Source organism: Rhipicephalus microplus, chromosome 2, assembly GCF_043290135.1.
Source record: "Rhipicephalus microplus isolate Deutch F79 chromosome 2, USDA_Rmic, whole genome shotgun sequence".
Lineage (NCBI taxonomy): Eukaryota > Metazoa > Arthropoda > Arachnida > Ixodida > Ixodidae > Rhipicephalus > Rhipicephalus microplus.
In genome coordinates, this window is record NC_134701.1 from 295,775,666 (window position 1) to 295,794,800 (window position 19,135).

The window sequence follows — 19,135 nt, forward strand, 5'->3', positions numbered from 1 at the left end:
CATTTTTGTATTTCTTTAAAGAGTGCTATCTTGCCTACATGTATGAAATATTTATTATTGTGTCCCTTTCAACTATGTATTTGTTATCTGTTTACTGTTTTAATTTACCTAACAAATGCTGCTGCTTTTTCGGCCTTGTTCGTTGAGATGTGGGGCTAGTTAAGCTGCGTTTGTATCGCAGCTTTTTTCCCGCATTCCATACCAAATATTATATCTTTGTTATGACTACAAAAAGCCCAATGCCAATGTGTAATTGTGTGGTAACCACAAACTTGAAGCTTCAGATAATATTGCGTTACTGCCGAGTCCTGGTTTTCACTGATTTGGCCACGGCTAGCTCTGAGAGCCAAATGTGGCCAAATGTGGCGTCCGAGCGTTTAAGTTGAGACTCCGCATTGTGTGAACTGTGACGTAGACCATGCTGCATACCCAGTGGAAGAGATATCACTTCCGCTTGCTGGGAAGAAGCCCTGTGCTAACCACTGGTGTCCATAACCGCAGGCGGTGGCCGAGGTGGTTCTGCTGCGCGTGGCCCAGCGCAACCACCGCTACAACGGTGGCCATCTCTTGTTCGGGCCAGACCGGTGCCTCTACGTGACGACGGGAGACGACGCCAGTAACGGCAGCCACCGTTTTGACCTGTGAGCAGCATCCTATTCAATTGACGCTGACCAAACTTTTTATTAGCCGAACCTTCGCCCAGAAATTCAAACGTCGTATACAATGCACTATGAGTGCATCGCTTGCACTTTTCGCGTTGCTATTAGGCGTATACAGAGGTGTCTGCAGTCGTCGGCCGTCGGTAATATGATCGCCGTGTTCGTTGGGGTTTGACGCCCCAAAGCCATGCATGATGTTGGGAACGTTGAAATGGGGGGGCTCTTAAATATAAGGGCACGGGCCTCAACCATTTCCAGCTGAACCGAAAATGGTGGGGTTTGATTCCGCAGGTGAGTAGTCGAGCACAATAGTTGTCTTTCATGCGTGAATGATCGGAAAGGTTAAGCTTGACAAGTAACAGTAATTACGGTAATCTGCCTGCCCATTGTAAAATATTCGATGTCTGACTTATGCATTTTAATGGCACAGCGTAAAGATGAACAATTCCACTAGACGATGAAACAGCAAAGCTGGTGGCCTTCCCTTGGTCTGGCTGACGCATTTCTATGCCTTATAAGTCTCTCAAATATTTTCCGTCACGGCTGTTGGCACGGCAAGTCTGTGGTACATTTGACAAGGCATGGCCCGTGAACTTGTGTTCTCGTGCCAGCGTGAACTAATCTTCACGGCTCAGGCAGAATGACCTCATTATCCCAGCCTTTCTGCCCTCTATCTGTACTTTTCTGCCACCAGCACTGTAACCGTCTTTTACTTGCTTTTATTGCGGACGTGTTCAGCTTTCCATGTTCGTCCCTGAAACCCAAGACCTCATGTAGGTTTGTACCTACACGTATACCTGGGTGGGTATCGCCGCATTCACTCAGAATAGGTTCCATCATTTCCTAAACTCACCCAATGCATGTGCATTGTTCTTATTTTTTTACTAAATTTCGCTTTATGACTACTCGTTCTAAGGCAACCCGATATCGCTTCTAACAGTAATGCACTTCCCCATAATTCATCGTAAAAACTTTCCCGCCTTATTTCGTTCTGGCCCTTTCGGTAGTTACTGAGAGCCGGCTTCTTTTCCATCGCTGTCATCCATTAAATCCTCTCCTCCTCTCTGGCTTCTCGCTTATTGCTTTTTGTTGCCGTGTGGCCCACACTTCCAGCTGTATATTTACTGGTGAGCCTCCTAGTTCTTATTTTCAACCTTGTGTGCACGCTATTTTTATACAAATACCTAAACACCTTCTCTGTCCATCTACTATCTTTTATTTTTATAAGCCTTTCCTATACCTCAATTTTCTCTGAGCTTCCCTTACTTCAAAGCCTGTCCATCCGATATCCCTCTTTACAGCCTCATTCGCCGTCTTCCCGTGAGTGCCCAAAGTCCCTCAGTCATTTGATTTACATCAATTCCTAATTGCACCTCTGACTTCATGCACACCCCTGAGTTCACAAATGTATGCCCTGGAACCATTACGCCTTTCCACAGACCTCGAATCACTTCGTACATATTATACCCCCACCACGCTCTGTGCTTAATTATGGCAGCATTCCTTTTTTCCTTGGCTGTCGATGTTTTCCTGTACCTCCATATATCCATCTACCCCATTTACCCTTACTCCGAGGTACATGTACTCGCTTACCTTCGGTATTTCCTGGCCCAGTATTGAGACCCCCTGCTTTCTGTGATCAGTGAATACCATCAATTCACATTCCGTTGCACTAAGTTTCAGTCCTAGCGCCTCGCCTTCTCTTCCACATATATCTACCCAGCCGCTGTATATTGTTACGAAGAGCGACGCAAACACGGTCCTTCTAAAAAAAAGAAACATTCTTTTTCTTCATTCCCAACTTTACGCTTTCCATTACCGCTTTATTCGAGAGGTCCTCTCGCTGCTCTCGAATGAGCGTTTATCGATCTACCCTCGACAGCTCACTCTAACTTTCCGCTACAGGCGAGAGCGTCCAGCCATCTCGCTCTCACACAATGGCGCCATGTCGTCTCCTCCGCCGACAGAGACAGCACCAGCCGCTTCGGTAACGGGCCGCTCGAGTGACTGCTCGAGTGCCTTACCAGGAAAATTTCCTGTCCGAGGTTCCGTTGACTCGTCGCCAAGGTCACGCAGATCAGCCGCTCTTGCAGGCGGTGTTTCACTAATTGAACAAGATCAACTTCCTGCGAAAGCTTCCGCGCTTGCGATCGCGTGAGGGCCATATACGCTAGTTGGAGAAGAATGATTTACTCGGCTCTTGGAGAAGGTGCTCACAGTTATTAGAAAAAAAGATACGGAAAACGATCGGGAAGCATGGCAGATACAGCCGCTTCGGTGCGAAGCTTACCGTACGGGCCCTCAATGACAATCGTAGTGATTGGTAAGCAAGGACTTGGCTGATCTACGCGCATTCTCCTGTAAAGTCGTCCGAAGACACAAACGAAGAATGGTCAACATCTGTGGTTGCAGCTGAGTCTCGAAGTGCTTGGCACGTTTTCCCATTCACACTAATTTCCTGGAGATACGACTCTAACAACCGCATGTTCTTTTCCGATACTCGGATGGTTCCGAAAGCAAACTTTTGCTTTCAGTTTACCGCGATGTGCCCTTTCTTTCAGTGAAGAAGCTCCTTAAAGCGGCACCCGTTCGTCTCTCGTCGTAGTCGTGATGCGTAACCAGTCTTACGCCTTGACCTACAAGGTGGTGTCGATGGGAGATTTCTCCTGTGCGTTGTTGAACAATAAAAAATTCGCAGCGTGCGCGATAACTAAAAGCCGAATTCTCCTGTCTCTCATTCCTAATTACCAGCCATTCGCACGTACATTGAGCTCAATCTGACAAGAAAGCGTTGCTAGGTTACGCTTGCTGGGCGTAAGCTTCTTGGTTTTAAAAAGGTTTAGTGAGCGTTGGGCCGCAGTGCCATGAATACAGTGAACTAGTATATACCATGAACTCGAGGTGGTTAAAGGTGGGAAGTAGACAAAAAGCGCAAGCCGTAAATAAGTCTGCGTGTGCCACCTCTCGTTTAGTCCTTAGAATATCCGCTGGATGGCGGTGCTTTTATATGCGGAATATATGATGAAAAGATGCGAGATAGTTGTACTTGGGTTGTTGACTAGATGGACGAACGGACACACATACAGATGTATGGACGGACGCACGGATGGCTGCATGGCCGAATGGACGCATTGACGGACGCAGGGGTGGGTGCATGGACGAACGCAGGGACGGACGCTGGGACGGGCGGATGGTTGCACGGACGGCCACACAGACGGACGCGTATATGATGAAAAGATGCGAAGTGGTGGTACCTGGAGTGTTGACTTTATGGACGAACGGACACACAGACAGATGCATGGACGGACGTATGAATGGCTGCACAGACGGATGAACGCATGGACGGACGCAGGGGCGAATGCATGGACGAACGCAGGGACCGACGCACGAACAGACGCACGGACGGTCACACAGACGGATGCTCGGACGGACGGAAGCAAGAACGAATGAACGGATGGATGCTTCGCCTCACTCTCCATCATTCACCCCGTGAATATGCTGCCATTTTGTTGCAGTTGTAGCAGATTAGCGACTTCCATGATTCAAACGTCCGTGTGGTATCAGTGCGTTGTTCAGGAACCTCACTTGATTTCTCCGCTTTCGTTTGCCGTTCCCCTACATTGTCCTTCGTGAGTAACATCCTGTCGTAAACACAAAGTATACACCCTACAGGTAACAAAAAGGAATGCCTCTATAGGAAGAAGGGTCAGGTAAATTTACAGGTGACATATTGTTTGCTGTGAGGTAACATCTCTCCGTAAACACCAAGGAATGCTTCCACAATTAGAGGAAGCGTCAGGTGCACTTGCAGGTAAAATATGAATTGCAGCTAGGTAATATTGTGCCATAAACACAAAGTACACGCCCTTAAGGTAACAAGAAGGAACGCTTTCATATGAAGAGGAAGGGTCAGGTGCGCTTGCAGGCAACACATGGTTCACTGCCGAGTGACATCCTGCCGCCGAAACAAAGCACACACCCTGCAGGTAACAAGAAGGAATGCCTCCATAGGAAAAAGAAGGGTCAGGTGAACTTGCAGGTAGCATTATATTTGCTCTCAGGTAAGGTCCTGTCGTAAACACAAAGGAATACGTCCATAGCAAGAGGAACGGTCAGCTGCACTTGCAGTTAAGATATGGTTCGCTGCCATGTAACATCCTGCCGCAAACACAATGAACACACCATACATATAACCAAAAGGAATGCTTCCATAGCAAATGGAAGGGTCAAGTGCACGTGCAGGTAATATGTGGTTCGCTGTCAGGTAATATCCTGCGGTAAACACAAAGGAGTGCTGTCATGGAGCAATGATTACGTGCACTTGCAGGTAACCTATGGCTCGTTGCCGGGTAACATCCTCTAAGGAATGTTTCCATAGGAAGAGGACGCAGCAAGTGCACTTGCAGGTAAAGTATTGCTCGCTGCCAGGTAACATTCTGCGGTAAACATAAAGAAAGCACCCTACGGGTAACAAGAAGGAATGGACAAGAAGGAAGGTAACAAGAAGTTCGCTGCCAGGTAACATCCTCAAAGGAATGTTTCCATAGGAAGGGGAAGGGTCAGGGGCACTTGTAATTACCATATGGTTTGTTGCCAGGTAACAACCTGCCATAAACACAAAGAAATGCTTCCACAGGAAGAGGATGCATCAGGTGCACTTGCAGGAGGAGGAATAAATGAGGAAGGACAGGGAGGTTAGCCAGTTCTCAGACCGGCTGGCTACCCTGTACTGGGGAAGGGGGTAAGGGGGATAAAGGATAAAGAAAAAAGACGTTGTAAGAAAAAGAGAGAGAAGGTCATCAGACGATCCACGACGCTGTTTACAGTCTGTCTTTAAGACCACTTGCCCGCAGAAAGCGCAACAACGCTCTCAATGCCTTGCGTGCAGAAGATGGTCTCGGCCAGTGTCCTAATACCCTTTCTTCCGACAATTGGCCATTGTCTATTCTATCTAAAGCTTTTGACAGTTCTTTTCTTGGCATGCTGAAGCGGGGACACTCGCAGAGAAGATGGGAGAAAGTCTCTGCGCAGCCACAGTTGTCACAATCGGGCTTCTGGCCATTCCGATTCGAAACGAATAAGCATTCGTAAAGGCCACCCCAATCCACAGACGGCACAAAAGTGTCTCCTCTGCTCTGGTTATTCCTGATGGAAGACGGAGCTGTAGGTGTGGGTCCAAATTATGGAGGCGGACGTTGGTGAATGCCGGTGAATTCCACTGAGCGAGTGTCAGTTCTCGTGCAAGTGATCGAAGCCTTGCAGCGGCGTCCGTTCTTGATAATGGTATAGCTACACAAGGGGCATCATCATGAGCAGCTCGGGCTGCTTCATCTGCACAGTCTTTTTTATCAATGCTGCAGTGGCCTGGTATCCATTGATACGCTATGTCATGTTGTTTCTCTATAGCCCGGTGATGAAGCAGTCGTATTTCAGCAATTAGCTGTTCGTTTGGTCCATGACGATATGGCGAGGCAATTCCCTGGAGAGCTGTTTTGAAGTCGGAGAATGTTGACCATGTCTGTTGCGGTTCTTCAACTAGGAACTCCAGAGCGGCACGAATGGCGGCGAGTTCTGCCGCCGTGGATGATGTCAGATGCGAGGTCCTGAACTTTATCGTGATGGATTTCTCCGGAATTACCACTGCGCCTGTTGAACTTGTTGAAGTGACCGACCCATCCGTGTAAATGTGAATGCGTCCACTGTGTTTCTCATGCAGAAACAGTAATGTTGTTTGTTTTAGGGCCAAATTTGAGAAATGTTTCTTCTTTTGCATTCCGGGGATGGTTATCAGGGCTTCCAGTGGATGTAGACACCACAATGGCAACGGCGGTCTTGCTGCGTGCGTGAAGTTCGTGGGAATCGCCGTGCGATGTGGGGCAATAATAGAGAAGAACGCAGAGCATGGCCTGGAAGTTGGAAGGGAGGCGAGGTGATGCGATTGAATCCGGGTGGCATGTCTTATGTGCGTTCTTAAAGCATCGACACGAATGTAGGTTGTGATAGGGTGTTCATGAGCGATTGCGACAGTCGCTGCTGAGGATGCGCATCTTGGCAGCCCGAGGCATATTCTCAGTGCTTGAGCTTGTAATGACTGGAGGACGTGTACGCTTGTTATGCGGGCCTTGCCAAGCACAGGTAGGCTGTAGCGCATGAAGCCAAGAAAAAGTGCAGCATACAGTTGAAGCATGGCTCGTACCGATGCACCCCATGATTTTCCCGCAAGAAACATTAGGACGTGGGTGATCATGGTCAGTTTCTTCTTCATGTAAGCGATATGAGGACTCCAAGACAAATCACGATCTATTATTACTCCCAGGAAACGGTGAGTGTTTTGATAGATCATTGTGTGTCCATTAATTCTGTTGCGGTATGGCGTCATTGTCTTGCGCGTAAACGCAACTAGTGAGCATTTCTCATATGACAGCTCCAGTCCTCGTCCTTGAAGGTAGTTTGACGTCAGTGTAGCCACTGTCTGAAGCCTGGCTCGTACGTGTAGACGCGTGACCCCTGATGCCCAGATGCAGATGTCGTCCGCGTATATCGACAGATGTACGGAGTGTGGCAGGACGTCAACGAGGCCGATGAGCGCAAGGTTGAAACGTATGGGGCTTAGGACCCCACCTTGAGGTACGCCGCGATAAGTATGATGTGGCCTTGTTGCGCCATCTTCTGTCTGAACGAAGAAGGTTCTGTCCTTCAAATAGCTGTATATTCATTGGTAAACGCGGCTTCCCAATCCAATGCTGCCCAAGGCGTCCAGGATGATTTCATGTAATACATTGTCGTATGCAGCCTTAATATCAAAGAAAAGTGCCGCTGATAATCTCTTTAGGTTCTTCTGCTGTTGTACACACGTGACAAGATCAACAACATTGTCTATGGAAGACCGTCCACGTCGAAAGCCGGTCAAAGCATCGGGGTATATATTGTTATGTTCCAAGTACCACTCCAGGCGAGTCAGCACCATTTTCTCCATCTCTCCATCACCTTTCCAAAACAGCTGGCAAGCGCGATGGGGCGATAGGAGGCCATGTCCAGAGGCGATTTGCCTGGTTTGAGCAGGGGCACAAGGCGGCTGCACTTCCACGAAGGAGGAACCAAACCGTTGCTCCACGAGTCATTGTATACAGCTAGAAGGGCACGCCGAGCTGTTCGTCCTAGGTTAGCAAGGGCCATGTAAGTGACTCCATCGGGTCCAGGCGATGACGAGCACTTGCATGCTGCCAATGCTGCCTGAAGCTCCTCTAGAGAAAACATATTGTCCATCCGAGTGTCTCTGGACACCAGCGCGTTTCGTAGGTTACTCATGTTGATCCCGGACCCCTTGTTTGCAACCCTGGCACAGAAGTCTTCCCTACATCGATTTCACGCTGGCCTTGGTGGAGAGCAAGGCATTTGAACGGACGATTCTGTTGTGGCAATGTTCGTAGGCCGCGGATTATTCTCCATATTTGCGAAAGGGGTTTGTGGGGATCGAGCGACTCGCATAGTGACTTCCATCGTTGCGACTGTAGTGCATTGATTCGACGTTGAATCTTCTTTTGTAGACGTCTCGCTTCCCTCAAGTCGTAGATGGATTTCGTGCGCCTATAACGTCGTTCGGCGCGACGACGGATTGCGCGAAGTCGCTCCAACTCCACTTCACATTTGCGAAAATCTGGCAAAGGTCCACAATTAAACGTTGCCTCTTGAATAGCGGCCTTCATTATACCTTCTAGGCTTTCAAGAGAACCTTCTTGGTTTCTCTCGCATTGCTTCTCTGTGGAAGATCTGTACTTTGACCAGTCTATCCGTGAAGTGGGCGCGATTTGCGACTTGCTCAGCCCCTTGATTTTTATATAGGTGGGGATGTGGTCACTGCCATGCGTTTCATTGTCCGCAAACCACTGCACCTTGGTGTTCAGGCTACTTGACACAAAAGTTAGGTCGAAACAGCTACTATATGTCAGACCCCGTAAAGACGTGGGAGCGCCGTCATTTAAACAGTATAGTTGGTGGTCAGATGCAAAGGAGGACACATCTTTTCCCCGACGGTCCATCTTCTGGCTTCCCCACAGGGGGTGATGAGCGTTAAAATCACCGGTAATAATCCATGGCCAAGGTGTCGCTGATACAATGGCGCTTAGTCTTGCTGGGTCGAAGCGGCCTGAAGGCGAAATATATACTGCCACTAGCGTGAAGTTCACGTTCTTACGCTTAACTGTCAGGCACACGTATTGGTTGCTGTCGTCCGGTGTTACTGGATGCTCAATATATGTGATATCGCACCTGATGTAAACAATGACCTTACTGGTTTCGCTACGGGTTGCAGATCTGAAAGCCTCGTATTTAGAAAGTCGTAAAGCATTGTGAAGACGTGGTTCACAAATTACGATAATTGGAAACTGATTCTTGAAAACATATGGTCGAAAATCCGAAATGCGGGGTTTAAGACCTCGGGCATTCCATTGGAAAATTGATGCCTCTTTCACTTGTTTACGGAAGGGCTGCAGGGAAAGAGCCATGGTGCTTCTGTAGATTTGATAGCACCGGATTCAAAGCGTCCAATATTTGAAGAGCGCTGTGGGCAGCCGGAGTCTGAATATTATTCAGGAGTACTCGAATTGTCTTCATGAGGGTCTTAATCACGTCTATTATTTCGTTATCTTGACTGTCATGACTTACTCGCTCTGAAGTAGCTTTCAGTGGGCGATGCTGCCGCTCTACTGGCGGTGTCACTGACGGCAGCGCTGGCCATGCGTCAGGGTCAATGTTTCTTGCGTCTTTCTGAGGATGCTCGTTGTTGGCACATGTTGATGCTTGTGGTGGTGAGTGCGTGATATGGGGTAGCGGTGTATCCCTGGCCTTGGCAGAAGATGTCCTAGGAGTTTTCCTATGGCGCGAACGCCGACGTCGCACTTTGGCAGCAGCCTCCCTGTGGGTAGAACCGTCTCTGGCCATCTGCCTCAGCACTTGCATTTCCTTCTTCACATTTGGGCACTGTTTTGATGACGCCTCGTGAGGACCTTGGCAATTGCCGCATTTGCGATGATGTTCTGCCTGGCAGGCTTCCGTGTTGTGCGACTCCGAGCATCGGGAGCACACAGCAGAACTTGTGCAAACAGCACTCACGTGTCCTATTTTACAGCACTTCCGACACTGAAGAGGTTTCGGCACGAACGGCCGTACTGTGTGTCGAAAATGACCAACTCTTACTTGTGTTGGGAGGCTGTCACCCTTAAAAACTAGTTTCACGCATCGTGAGTTCCCGAGACGGCGGGCTTGCAAGATTATAGTAGCTTCCATCACTGGTTTAATTAGAGTGGGAAAATCAATATCGCTGATAGAAGTGTCGATGTCGTAGATAACGCCTGCCCTAGAGTCCTTGCCATCTGGTATGAAAGAACGTACGTTGATGTTCCCGAGCACATTCACCTTGGTCAATACGTCGAGAGCAGTACGTTGCGTAACGTCTATCACCAGAACGTCCTTGCGGCCATTGATTCTCACGTCCGTTATTTGTCCCGGAACGAGCGCCTCAAGTGACATAGACGTGACCTGGCGATTAAGTCGGTTCATGCTGTCAGCGGCATTCAGCGGGACAAACAAAATAGTGTTAACCAATGGCTCTTGAATATTCGTGGTGGCCTTACTTTGGTAAGGAGATGTCGTAAGCAGCCTCCTCTTCGCCTTGTGTCTTGCCACGGGCACAAAGTCACTTTCATCGGAGCTCTCATCACTGGCCATAGAGTACATGAGCGTGTCCTCACTGTCGACGTTACTTGGGTGGCCGGAGCGCTTTCTTAGAGTGCCCACAGACGACGCGGGACGTATGGGTGGAGGCCCAGGGGATTCTACGTCCATTTCCGCAGGCAGAAAAGTGGCGTTTTCCACTAGCACCAAAGAAAACGAGGAAAAGTAAAAGAGACTGAAACCAGCGTTCCATTCAGAAAAAAACTTCGTCTTCTTCCCTTGTAGCCGTGACCATTCCAGGTTGCCTATTGTTCCCTGGCAGGTAAAATACTGCCGTAAAACAAAGAAAACACCCTACAGGTAACAACAAAGAATGCTTCCATAAGAAGAGAAATGATCAGGTGCACTTGCAGGTAACGTATGGTTCGCTGCCAGGTATTTTCCTGCCGTGAACACGAAAGAATGCTTTCACGGGAAGACGAAGAGTCAGGTGCCCTGGCAGGTAACATATGGTTCGCGGCCAAGTATTATCCTGCAGTAAACAGAAAGGAATGCTTCCATAGAAAAAACAAGGGTCAGGTGCACTAACAGGTGACATATGGTTCGCTCCCAGGTAACATGCTGCCGTAAACAGAAAGGAATGCTGTAATAGAAAGAGGAAGAGTCAGGTGCACTTGGAGGTAACATATGGTTCTGTGCCATGTAACATCCTTCCGTAAACACAAAGATCACACCCTAGAGGTTACTAGAAGGAATGCTTCCATGAAAAAAGGTCTGGTGCACTTGCAGGCAGCATTAGACTCGCTGCCAGGTAACATCCTGCCGTTAACACAAAGAAATGTTTCCATAAAAAGAGGAAGGGTCAGGTGCACTTGCAGGTAGCACATGGTTCACTGCCAGGTAACATCCTCAAAAGAATGATTTGATAAGAAGAGAATGGGTCAGGTGCACTTGCAGGTAACATATGGTTCGCTGCCAGGTAACAGCCTGTGTCGTAAAAACACATAACAAACCCAACAGGTAACAAGAAGGAATGCTTTCATACGAAGAGGAAGGGTCAGATGCACTTGTAATTACCATTAGGGTCGCTGCCAGATAACATCCTGCCATAAACTTAAAAGAATGCTTCCATGGAAAAAAGACGCGCCAGGTGCACTTGCAGGTAACCTTTTGTTCGCTGCCATGTAATATCCTGCCGTAACCACAAAGAAAACACCCTACAGGTAACAAGAAAACAAGAAAGCATGCTTCCATATGAGGAGCAAGGGTAAGGTGCGCTTGCAGGTAACACATGGTTCACTGCCAAGTGACATCCTACTCTAATCGCAACGGACACACCCTAGAGGTGACAAGAAAGAATGCTTCCATAGGAAGAAGGGTCAGGTGCACTTGCAGATATCAAAGCGTTCGCTGCCAGATAACATCCTGCCACAAACACAAAGAACACACCCTGCCGATAAATAGAAGGAATGCCTCCATAGGAAGAAGAAGGATCTTGTTGATGATGATGATGATGATGATCGTAGATTTTAGTGGCGCAAGGGCAACTCAGGGTGGGGAAGAAAAAGGGTCAGGTGCACTTGCAGGTAGCATACTATTTGCTGTCAGGTAGGGTCCTGCCATAAACACGAAGGAATGCGTCCATAGGAAGAGGAACGGTCAGGTGCACTTGCAGTTAAGGTATGGTTCGCTGCCAGGTAACATCCTGCCACAAACACAAAGAACACAGTCTACAAATAACCAAAAGGAATGCTTCCATAGAAAGGTAAGGTGCACGTGCAGTTACATGTAGTTCGCTGTCAGGTGATATCCTGCCGTAAACACAAAGGAACGCTGTCACAGAAAGAAGGGTCAGGTGAACTTTCAGGTAACATATGGCTCGCTGCCAGGTAACATCCTCAAAGGAATGTTTCCATACAAAAAGGAAGGGTCAAGTGTACTTGTAATTACCATATGATTCGCTGCCAGCTAACATCCTGCCGTAAACACAAAGGAACGCTTCCATAGGAAGAGGACGCGTCAGGTGCACTTGCAGGTAACCCATTGTTTTCTGCCAGGTAACATCCTACCGTAAACACAAAGAAAACACCCTACAGGTAACAAGAAAGAACGCTTCCATAAGAAGAGAAATGATCTGGTGCTCTTGCAGGTAACAAATGACTTGCTGCCAGGTATTATTCTGCTGTAAACGCGAAGGAATGCTTCCATAGAAAGACGAATGGTCATGTGCGCTGGCAGGTAACATATGGTTCGCTGCCATGTAACGTGCTGCCGTAAACAGAAAGGAATGCTTCCATAGAAAGAGGAAGGGTCAGGTGCACTTGAAGGTAACATATGGTTCGCTGCCAGGTAACATCTTCAAAGGAATGTTTTCATAAAAAGAGGAAGGGTCAGGCGCACTTAGACGTAACATATGGTTCGTTGCCAGGTAACATTCTGCCGTAAACACAAAGATCGCACCTTACAGGTTACTAGAAGGAGTGTTTCTATAGAAAAAGCAAGGGTGAGGTGCGCGGGCAGGTAACATATAGTTCGCAGCCAGGTACCATCCTGCAGTAAACACAAAGGAATGCTTCCATAGGAATAAGAAGGGTCGGGTGCATTTGCAGGTAACATGTTTCGCTTTCAGGCAACATGCTGCTGCAAACACAAGCTAATGCTTCCATAGAAAGAGGAAGGGTCAGGTGCACTTGGAGGTAACATATTGTTCGCTGTCAGGCAATATCCTCAAATAAATGTTTCCATAGGAAGAGGAAGGGTCAGGTGCACTCGCAGGTAACATCCTTCCGTAAACACAACGGTCACACTGTACAGGTTACTAGAAGGAATGCTTCCATAAAAAGTCAGGTGCATTTGCAGGCAGCATAAGATTCGCTGCCACGTAAAATTCTCAAAAGAATGCTTCCATAAGAGGAGAATAGGCCAGGTGCACTTGCAGGTATCATATGGTTCCCTGCCAGGTAACAGCCTGTCGTAAACACAAAGAACAAACATTACAGGTAACAAGAAGGAATGGTTTCATATGAAGAGGAAGGGTCAGGTGCACTTCCAGGTCAGACATGGTTCGCTGACAGGTAACATCCTCAAATGAATGTTCCCATAGGAAGAGGAAGGGTCAGGTGCACATGAAATTACCATATGATTTGCTGCCAGATAACATCCTGCCCTAAACGCAAAGGAATGCTTCCATAGGAAGAGGACGCGTCAGGTGCACTTGCAGGTAACCTATTGTTCGCTGCCACGTAGCATCCTGCCGTAAACACAAAGAAAATACCCTACAGGTAACAAGCAAGAATGCTTCCACAACAAGTTAAATGGTCAGATGCACGTGCAGGTAACATATGGTTCGCTGTCAGGTACTATCGTGCCGTAAACACGAAGGAATGTTTCCATAGAAAGAGGAATGGGCAGGTGCACTTGCAGGTAACATACGGTTCGCGGCCAGGTAACAGGCTGTCGTAAACACAAACAACAAATCCTACAGGTAACAATAAGGAATGCTTTCCAATGAACAGGAAGGGTCAGGTGCACTTTCAGGTCACATATGGTTCGCTGCCAGGTAACATCCTGCCCTAAACGCAAAAAAATACTTTCATATAAAGGGGACGCATCAGGTGCACTTGCGGGTAACCTATTGTTCACTTCCAGGTAACATCCTGCCGTACACACAAAGAAAAACCCTACAGGTAACAAGCAAGAATGCTTGCATAAGAAGTGAAATGATGAGGTACACTTGCAGGTAACACATAATTTGCTGCCAGGTATTATCGTGCCGTAAACACAAAGGAATGCTTTCATAGAAAGAGTAATGGCTAGGTGCACTGGCAGGGAACATATGGTTCGCTGTCAGGTAACTTCTTAATAATAAACACAAAGGCATGCTTCCACAGGAAGAAGGGTCGGGTGGACTTGCAGGTAACCTATGGTTTACTAACAGGTATCATGCTGCCATGAACACAATAAACACACCCTACAGGTAACAAAAAATAGTTCTATAGGAAGAAGTAGGGTCAGGTGCACCTGCGGGTAGCATATGATTCACTACCAAGTAACATCCTTCTGTAATTGCAGCGAACAGCCCCTAAAGGTAACAGTAAGGAATGCTTCCATAAGAAGAAGAAGGGTCAGATGCACTTGCAGATAACAAAGGGTTTGCTGTCGGGTAACATCCTGCCTTGAACACACAAGAATACTTCATTAAGAAAAGAAGGAGTCAGGTGTGCTCACAGGTAACATGTGGTTTGCTTCCAGGTAACATCCTACCGTAAGCACAAAGAACATACCCTCCAGGTAACAAGAAGGAATGCTTTCATAAGAAGAAGGAGGGTCAGGTGCTCTTGCACGTAACATATGGTTTGCTGTCAGGTAACGTGCTACCGTAAACACAAAGGAATGCTTCCATAAAAAGAGGAAGGGTCGGGTGCACTTGGAGGTAACATATGGGTCGCTGCCACGTAACATCCTGCCGTAAACACCATGAACACACCCTAGAGGTAACAAGAAGTAATGGTTCCTTAGGAAGAAGTGTCAGGTGCACTTGTAGGTTCGCTGTAAGGTAACATCCTGCCGTAAGCACAAAGGAATGCTTTCATAAAAAGTGGAAGGGTCAGGTGCACTTTCAGGTAACATGTGATTCACTGCCTGGTAACATCCTGAAAGGAATGCTTTGTTAGGAAGAGGAAGGGTCAGAGGCACTTGCCAATAACATATGGTTCGCTGTCAGGTAACATCCTACTGTAAACACAAAAGAATGCTTCCATAGGAAGAAGAAAGGTCAGGTTCACTTGCATGTAACATATGGTTCGCTGCCAGGTAACATCCTGCTGTGAATACAAAGAGCACACCCTTCAGGTAACAAGAAGGAATGCTTCCATTAGAAGAGAAACGGTCGGGTGCATTTGCAGATAACGTATGGTTCGCTGCCAGGTATTTTTTGCCGTGAACACGAAAGAATGCTTTCACGGGAAGACGAAGAGTCAGGTGCACTGGCAGGTAACACATGGTTCGCTGCCAGGATACATGCTGTGGTAAACAAAATGAAATGCTTCAATCGGAAGAGGAAGAGTTAGGTGCACTTGCTGGTAACACATGGTTCGCTGCCAGGTAACATCCTGCTGCAACACAAAGAACACACTCTACAGGTAACAAGAAGAAATGCTTTCATAGGAAGAAGGGTATGGTGAACTTGCAGGCAACATATGGTTCGCTGTCATGTAACATCCTGCCATAAACACATATAAATGCTTCCTTAGAAATAGGAAGCGTCAGGTGCACTTGCATGTAATACATGGTTCGCTGCCAGGTAATATCTTCAAGGGAATGCTTCCATAGGAATAGGAAGTGTCACATGTGCTTGCAGGTAACATATGGTTGGCGGTCAGGTAACATCCTGCCGTAAACAGAAATGAATGCTTGCATAGGAAGAGGAAGGGTCAGGTGCACTTGCAGGTAACTTATGGTTCGCTGGCAGGTAACAGCTTGCCATGAACACAAAGAACAAGCCCTACAGGTAATATGAAGGAATGCTTCCATAGAAAGAGGAAGGCTCAGATGCACTTGCAGGTAAGATATGGTTCGCTGCCTGGTAACATCTTGCCGTAATTACAAAGGAATGTGTCCATAGGAAGAAGAAAGGTCAGGTGCACCTGCACGTAACCTACTGCCGTAAACACAATGATCGCACTTTACAGGTAAGAAGGAATGCTTCCATAGCAAGAAGGGTCAGGGTCAGAAGGGTCAACCCATGGCTTGCTGTCAGGTAACTTGCTGAAAACACAGAAGACACACCCTAGAGGTAACAAGTAGGATTTATTCCTTAAGAAGAGGAAAGGTTTTGTGAATAGAATGTCTTAGCGCGAGGTATGACATTCCTTGATAGGCCCGATACGGCAGACGATCCGGGTTTGGAGCATGACTATGACCCATTTCTTTTTATTCTCGAAAATGTGAATTACTATCAGCTCGGGCGCAGAGAATTCGCGCTCCGTCACCGAAAGCTGACTAGAGCTCAATATTTTACCCACAAACGGGATCTTCCCCGTCGAGAAGAAGGTTCAGTCGCTGTGGTCCGGACACCGATGCAGACTCTCCTGAGTGCCATGAATAGTATTGCTCGTTAGCTCACGTGCTCTGGCAATGTTCGGCGTTACAAAATGCCTCTTTTAATAAACAAGTGTGCTGGGAGGAAGCCCTCAAAAGCGTTGATCTCTATAAATAACTAAGGGCTGTCCAGAGGGCCCGCGAACGGGTGGAGGAACAAGGTCTTGCGGCCCCAACGTGGGTGTAGACCGTAACCACGACTGTGTATTCCCAAAATGAAGTTTGTTGACTATACAGGTCACATAAGGGAACCACGTAGAACAATAGTAGGAATCAGACAGTACATTACTTGGACATTGTCATACGGGTTAATTCCAACTGTGACAATGGGGTGCAAGATACTGCGATGAACCCATGCCCCATTCCTCCTCAAGGGAAACGTACCCTGCTTACGGTGTTAAGGCTGCTGAATAATGATGTTCTTCCAAATAACACTAAGTACTCGAAAGATCTTAATTCAAGTATACAATATAAATCCTGTGCTCTGATTGTATACCAGAAAAGCACAGGTGTTGTATGTAAAAGCAAGGAAGTCGCATTTCCTATGCCCCTGAGTAATTTTGCGCGGGCTTTTAACACGAAGGAGAAGGCTAAGAGAAGATGCATGGATTAGTTCTCATATCAGTCATTTGGACTATCACTTACACTTAGGACAGGCTTTCTGGCAATTAGTTCACATAATAGAATAATGAAACGAGCAAGTCGGTAATCCATTTCGCTCAGTACGGGGTGTACATGAAAATATTTTAGTTTACGTGGTAACTCAATGGTGTTTATCGTTTATAAATCCAGTACACAATCTCCTGGGTATCACCTGCGACGATGGGCATTGCCGTGTGTAAGAAAGCTGCTGTTTCGCTTAAGTAGTGATCACATATTAATTTATGGACTCCTACACATGCAGGCATAGAAAAATATCCTTTGAAGACCCATAATCGATTATACTTTGTATGTACGTCACAACTCCTAAAATGTATATATTTTATGGTATCTTAACATACATACTCTGAATTTTCCATACTTGCACTGGAAATCGGGATTTCGCCTGCATACGGGGGTATGGATCATTATGTGAAATATTACTTGATTTGTTTCGCTATTCAGCGAGATGAAACGAGATGACGTGGACGACGACGAAGCTTTATCGTTCGGTTGTTTGTTTCGTTTCCTGGTGAATTTTTTCTAGTTTATGTGTGTCATCGTGCATCTTTCGCATCCACCTCTGCCTGTGCTGGTCCTAAAGATCTCTGCTCTGCTGGGAGGACCCTCCCTGCAAGGCTAGCTATGGAGGAGATGGCGGTGGACCTGCCTAGTGGCAGGGGTAGACCTGCCACTGCAAGCAAGCGGCTCAGCTCTTCAGTGGCATCAGAAGCAGCTGATTTTGAGTCCGATGCTACGTCGGATGACTGGGATGCATTTCTAACTACTAAGCATCGACGGCCAAGACGGAAGTCGGCGGCATCGTCCTCAAGTGAAGAGACCGTAATATACAACAACATTGTGACTACGACAGTTGCTTTTGTGCCCGTCGACGTCACGGTAAGCCTGAACGCTATCTCCGAACAGAAGCTTCATAACTTTTTTTCCAATCTTGCCCCTTGTCTGATTTAAGAAGTTCGAGTGAATCTCAGAAAAAAATATCTTTGCCGTAGACACAACAGATGAAAAGATGGTGCAAACCCTGCTATGTCTATATCAGCTATGCAACGTCAACGTGCGGGTTTTAGTTCAACAGGGTGCTAATGTAACAGCTGGGCTTATATCGGACGTAGACCTAGAACTTTCAAATGATGTTTTGAAAAGTATTACAGTTTGCACGCCACCATGCAGAAACGTCAGCGCTCGAAGGTTTGGCTCTTCAAAGTGTTTGAAAATTGATTTCGGATGCGAAAAGCTACCTATTCACATAAAGGCCGAACTAGTGCGGTACTCAATCTGACCTTTCATACCAAAGCCTCTACAATTCCGCAAAGGTCTCAAGCTTGGACATGTACAGGGTTTTTGCACAAGTGTTGTGGTCTGTGCTACATGTTGCGCAAATCACAACGTAGAATTTTGTGACAGCGCGACATCTCGCTGCCCTAACTGTAATGGTGAACAAAAGACAAAGAATGTCCCAAGCTAAAAACAAATAGGAGGTCCTGAAAGAGAAAGCTAAAAAAAGCATCACGAGGAAAGGCGCCTAGCCATAGCACCCGCCAAGTAGCTGGCAATGGCACAACTGAAGGTGCACCTGTAAGTCTAAAGAATAGTACAATTAAAGTGAATCGAAGCGAGGGAGGGTGGCACAATTTCAGCATTTCGGCAACATCGTGGCCGGCGCTTTTATCAAAGTCGTCGGACACAACCTCCTCAAAGGTCACGCCTCATAAAGTGTTGGAACCAGCTTTCGCCAAGGTCATGCCTGCAGTAGAAAATATTGTAAACAGGGCGCCAGAAACGGCTCCAGCCAATGATGATGCCCAACTTGTAACCATGCTTGAGATGCTTGTTAACGTCGTCAGATCTCTCGTAGCCGGTCGTCAAACGCCAGCAGCATTAGGCACACAACAGCTCTTGGAGGCTCCCGTTCCAGTTCTCGAGATTCTTCACTGAAATCAACATGAACACCCGTTGCAAGCCCCGTCCCTATGTGCTGCAATGAAACGTCAGGTATTTACAACCACGCCATCCTGATCTCGTTCTTAGGCTCTTTGCAATGAAGA

At 47.2% G+C, this 19,135-nt stretch overlaps 1 protein-coding gene across 1 annotated transcript in view; it reads left to right on the plus strand.

The window, feature by feature from the left end:
- LOC119178557 (HHIP-like protein 1) overlaps positions 1–19,135 on the plus strand; it is a 192,561-nt gene that overhangs the window by 82,072 nt on the left and 91,354 nt on the right. The window contains exon 2 of the mRNA XM_075884967.1: positions 502–641. Within this exon, the coding sequence (XP_075741082.1) occupies positions 502–641 (140 nt within the window). The remainder of the gene's footprint in view (positions 1–501; positions 642–19,135) is intronic.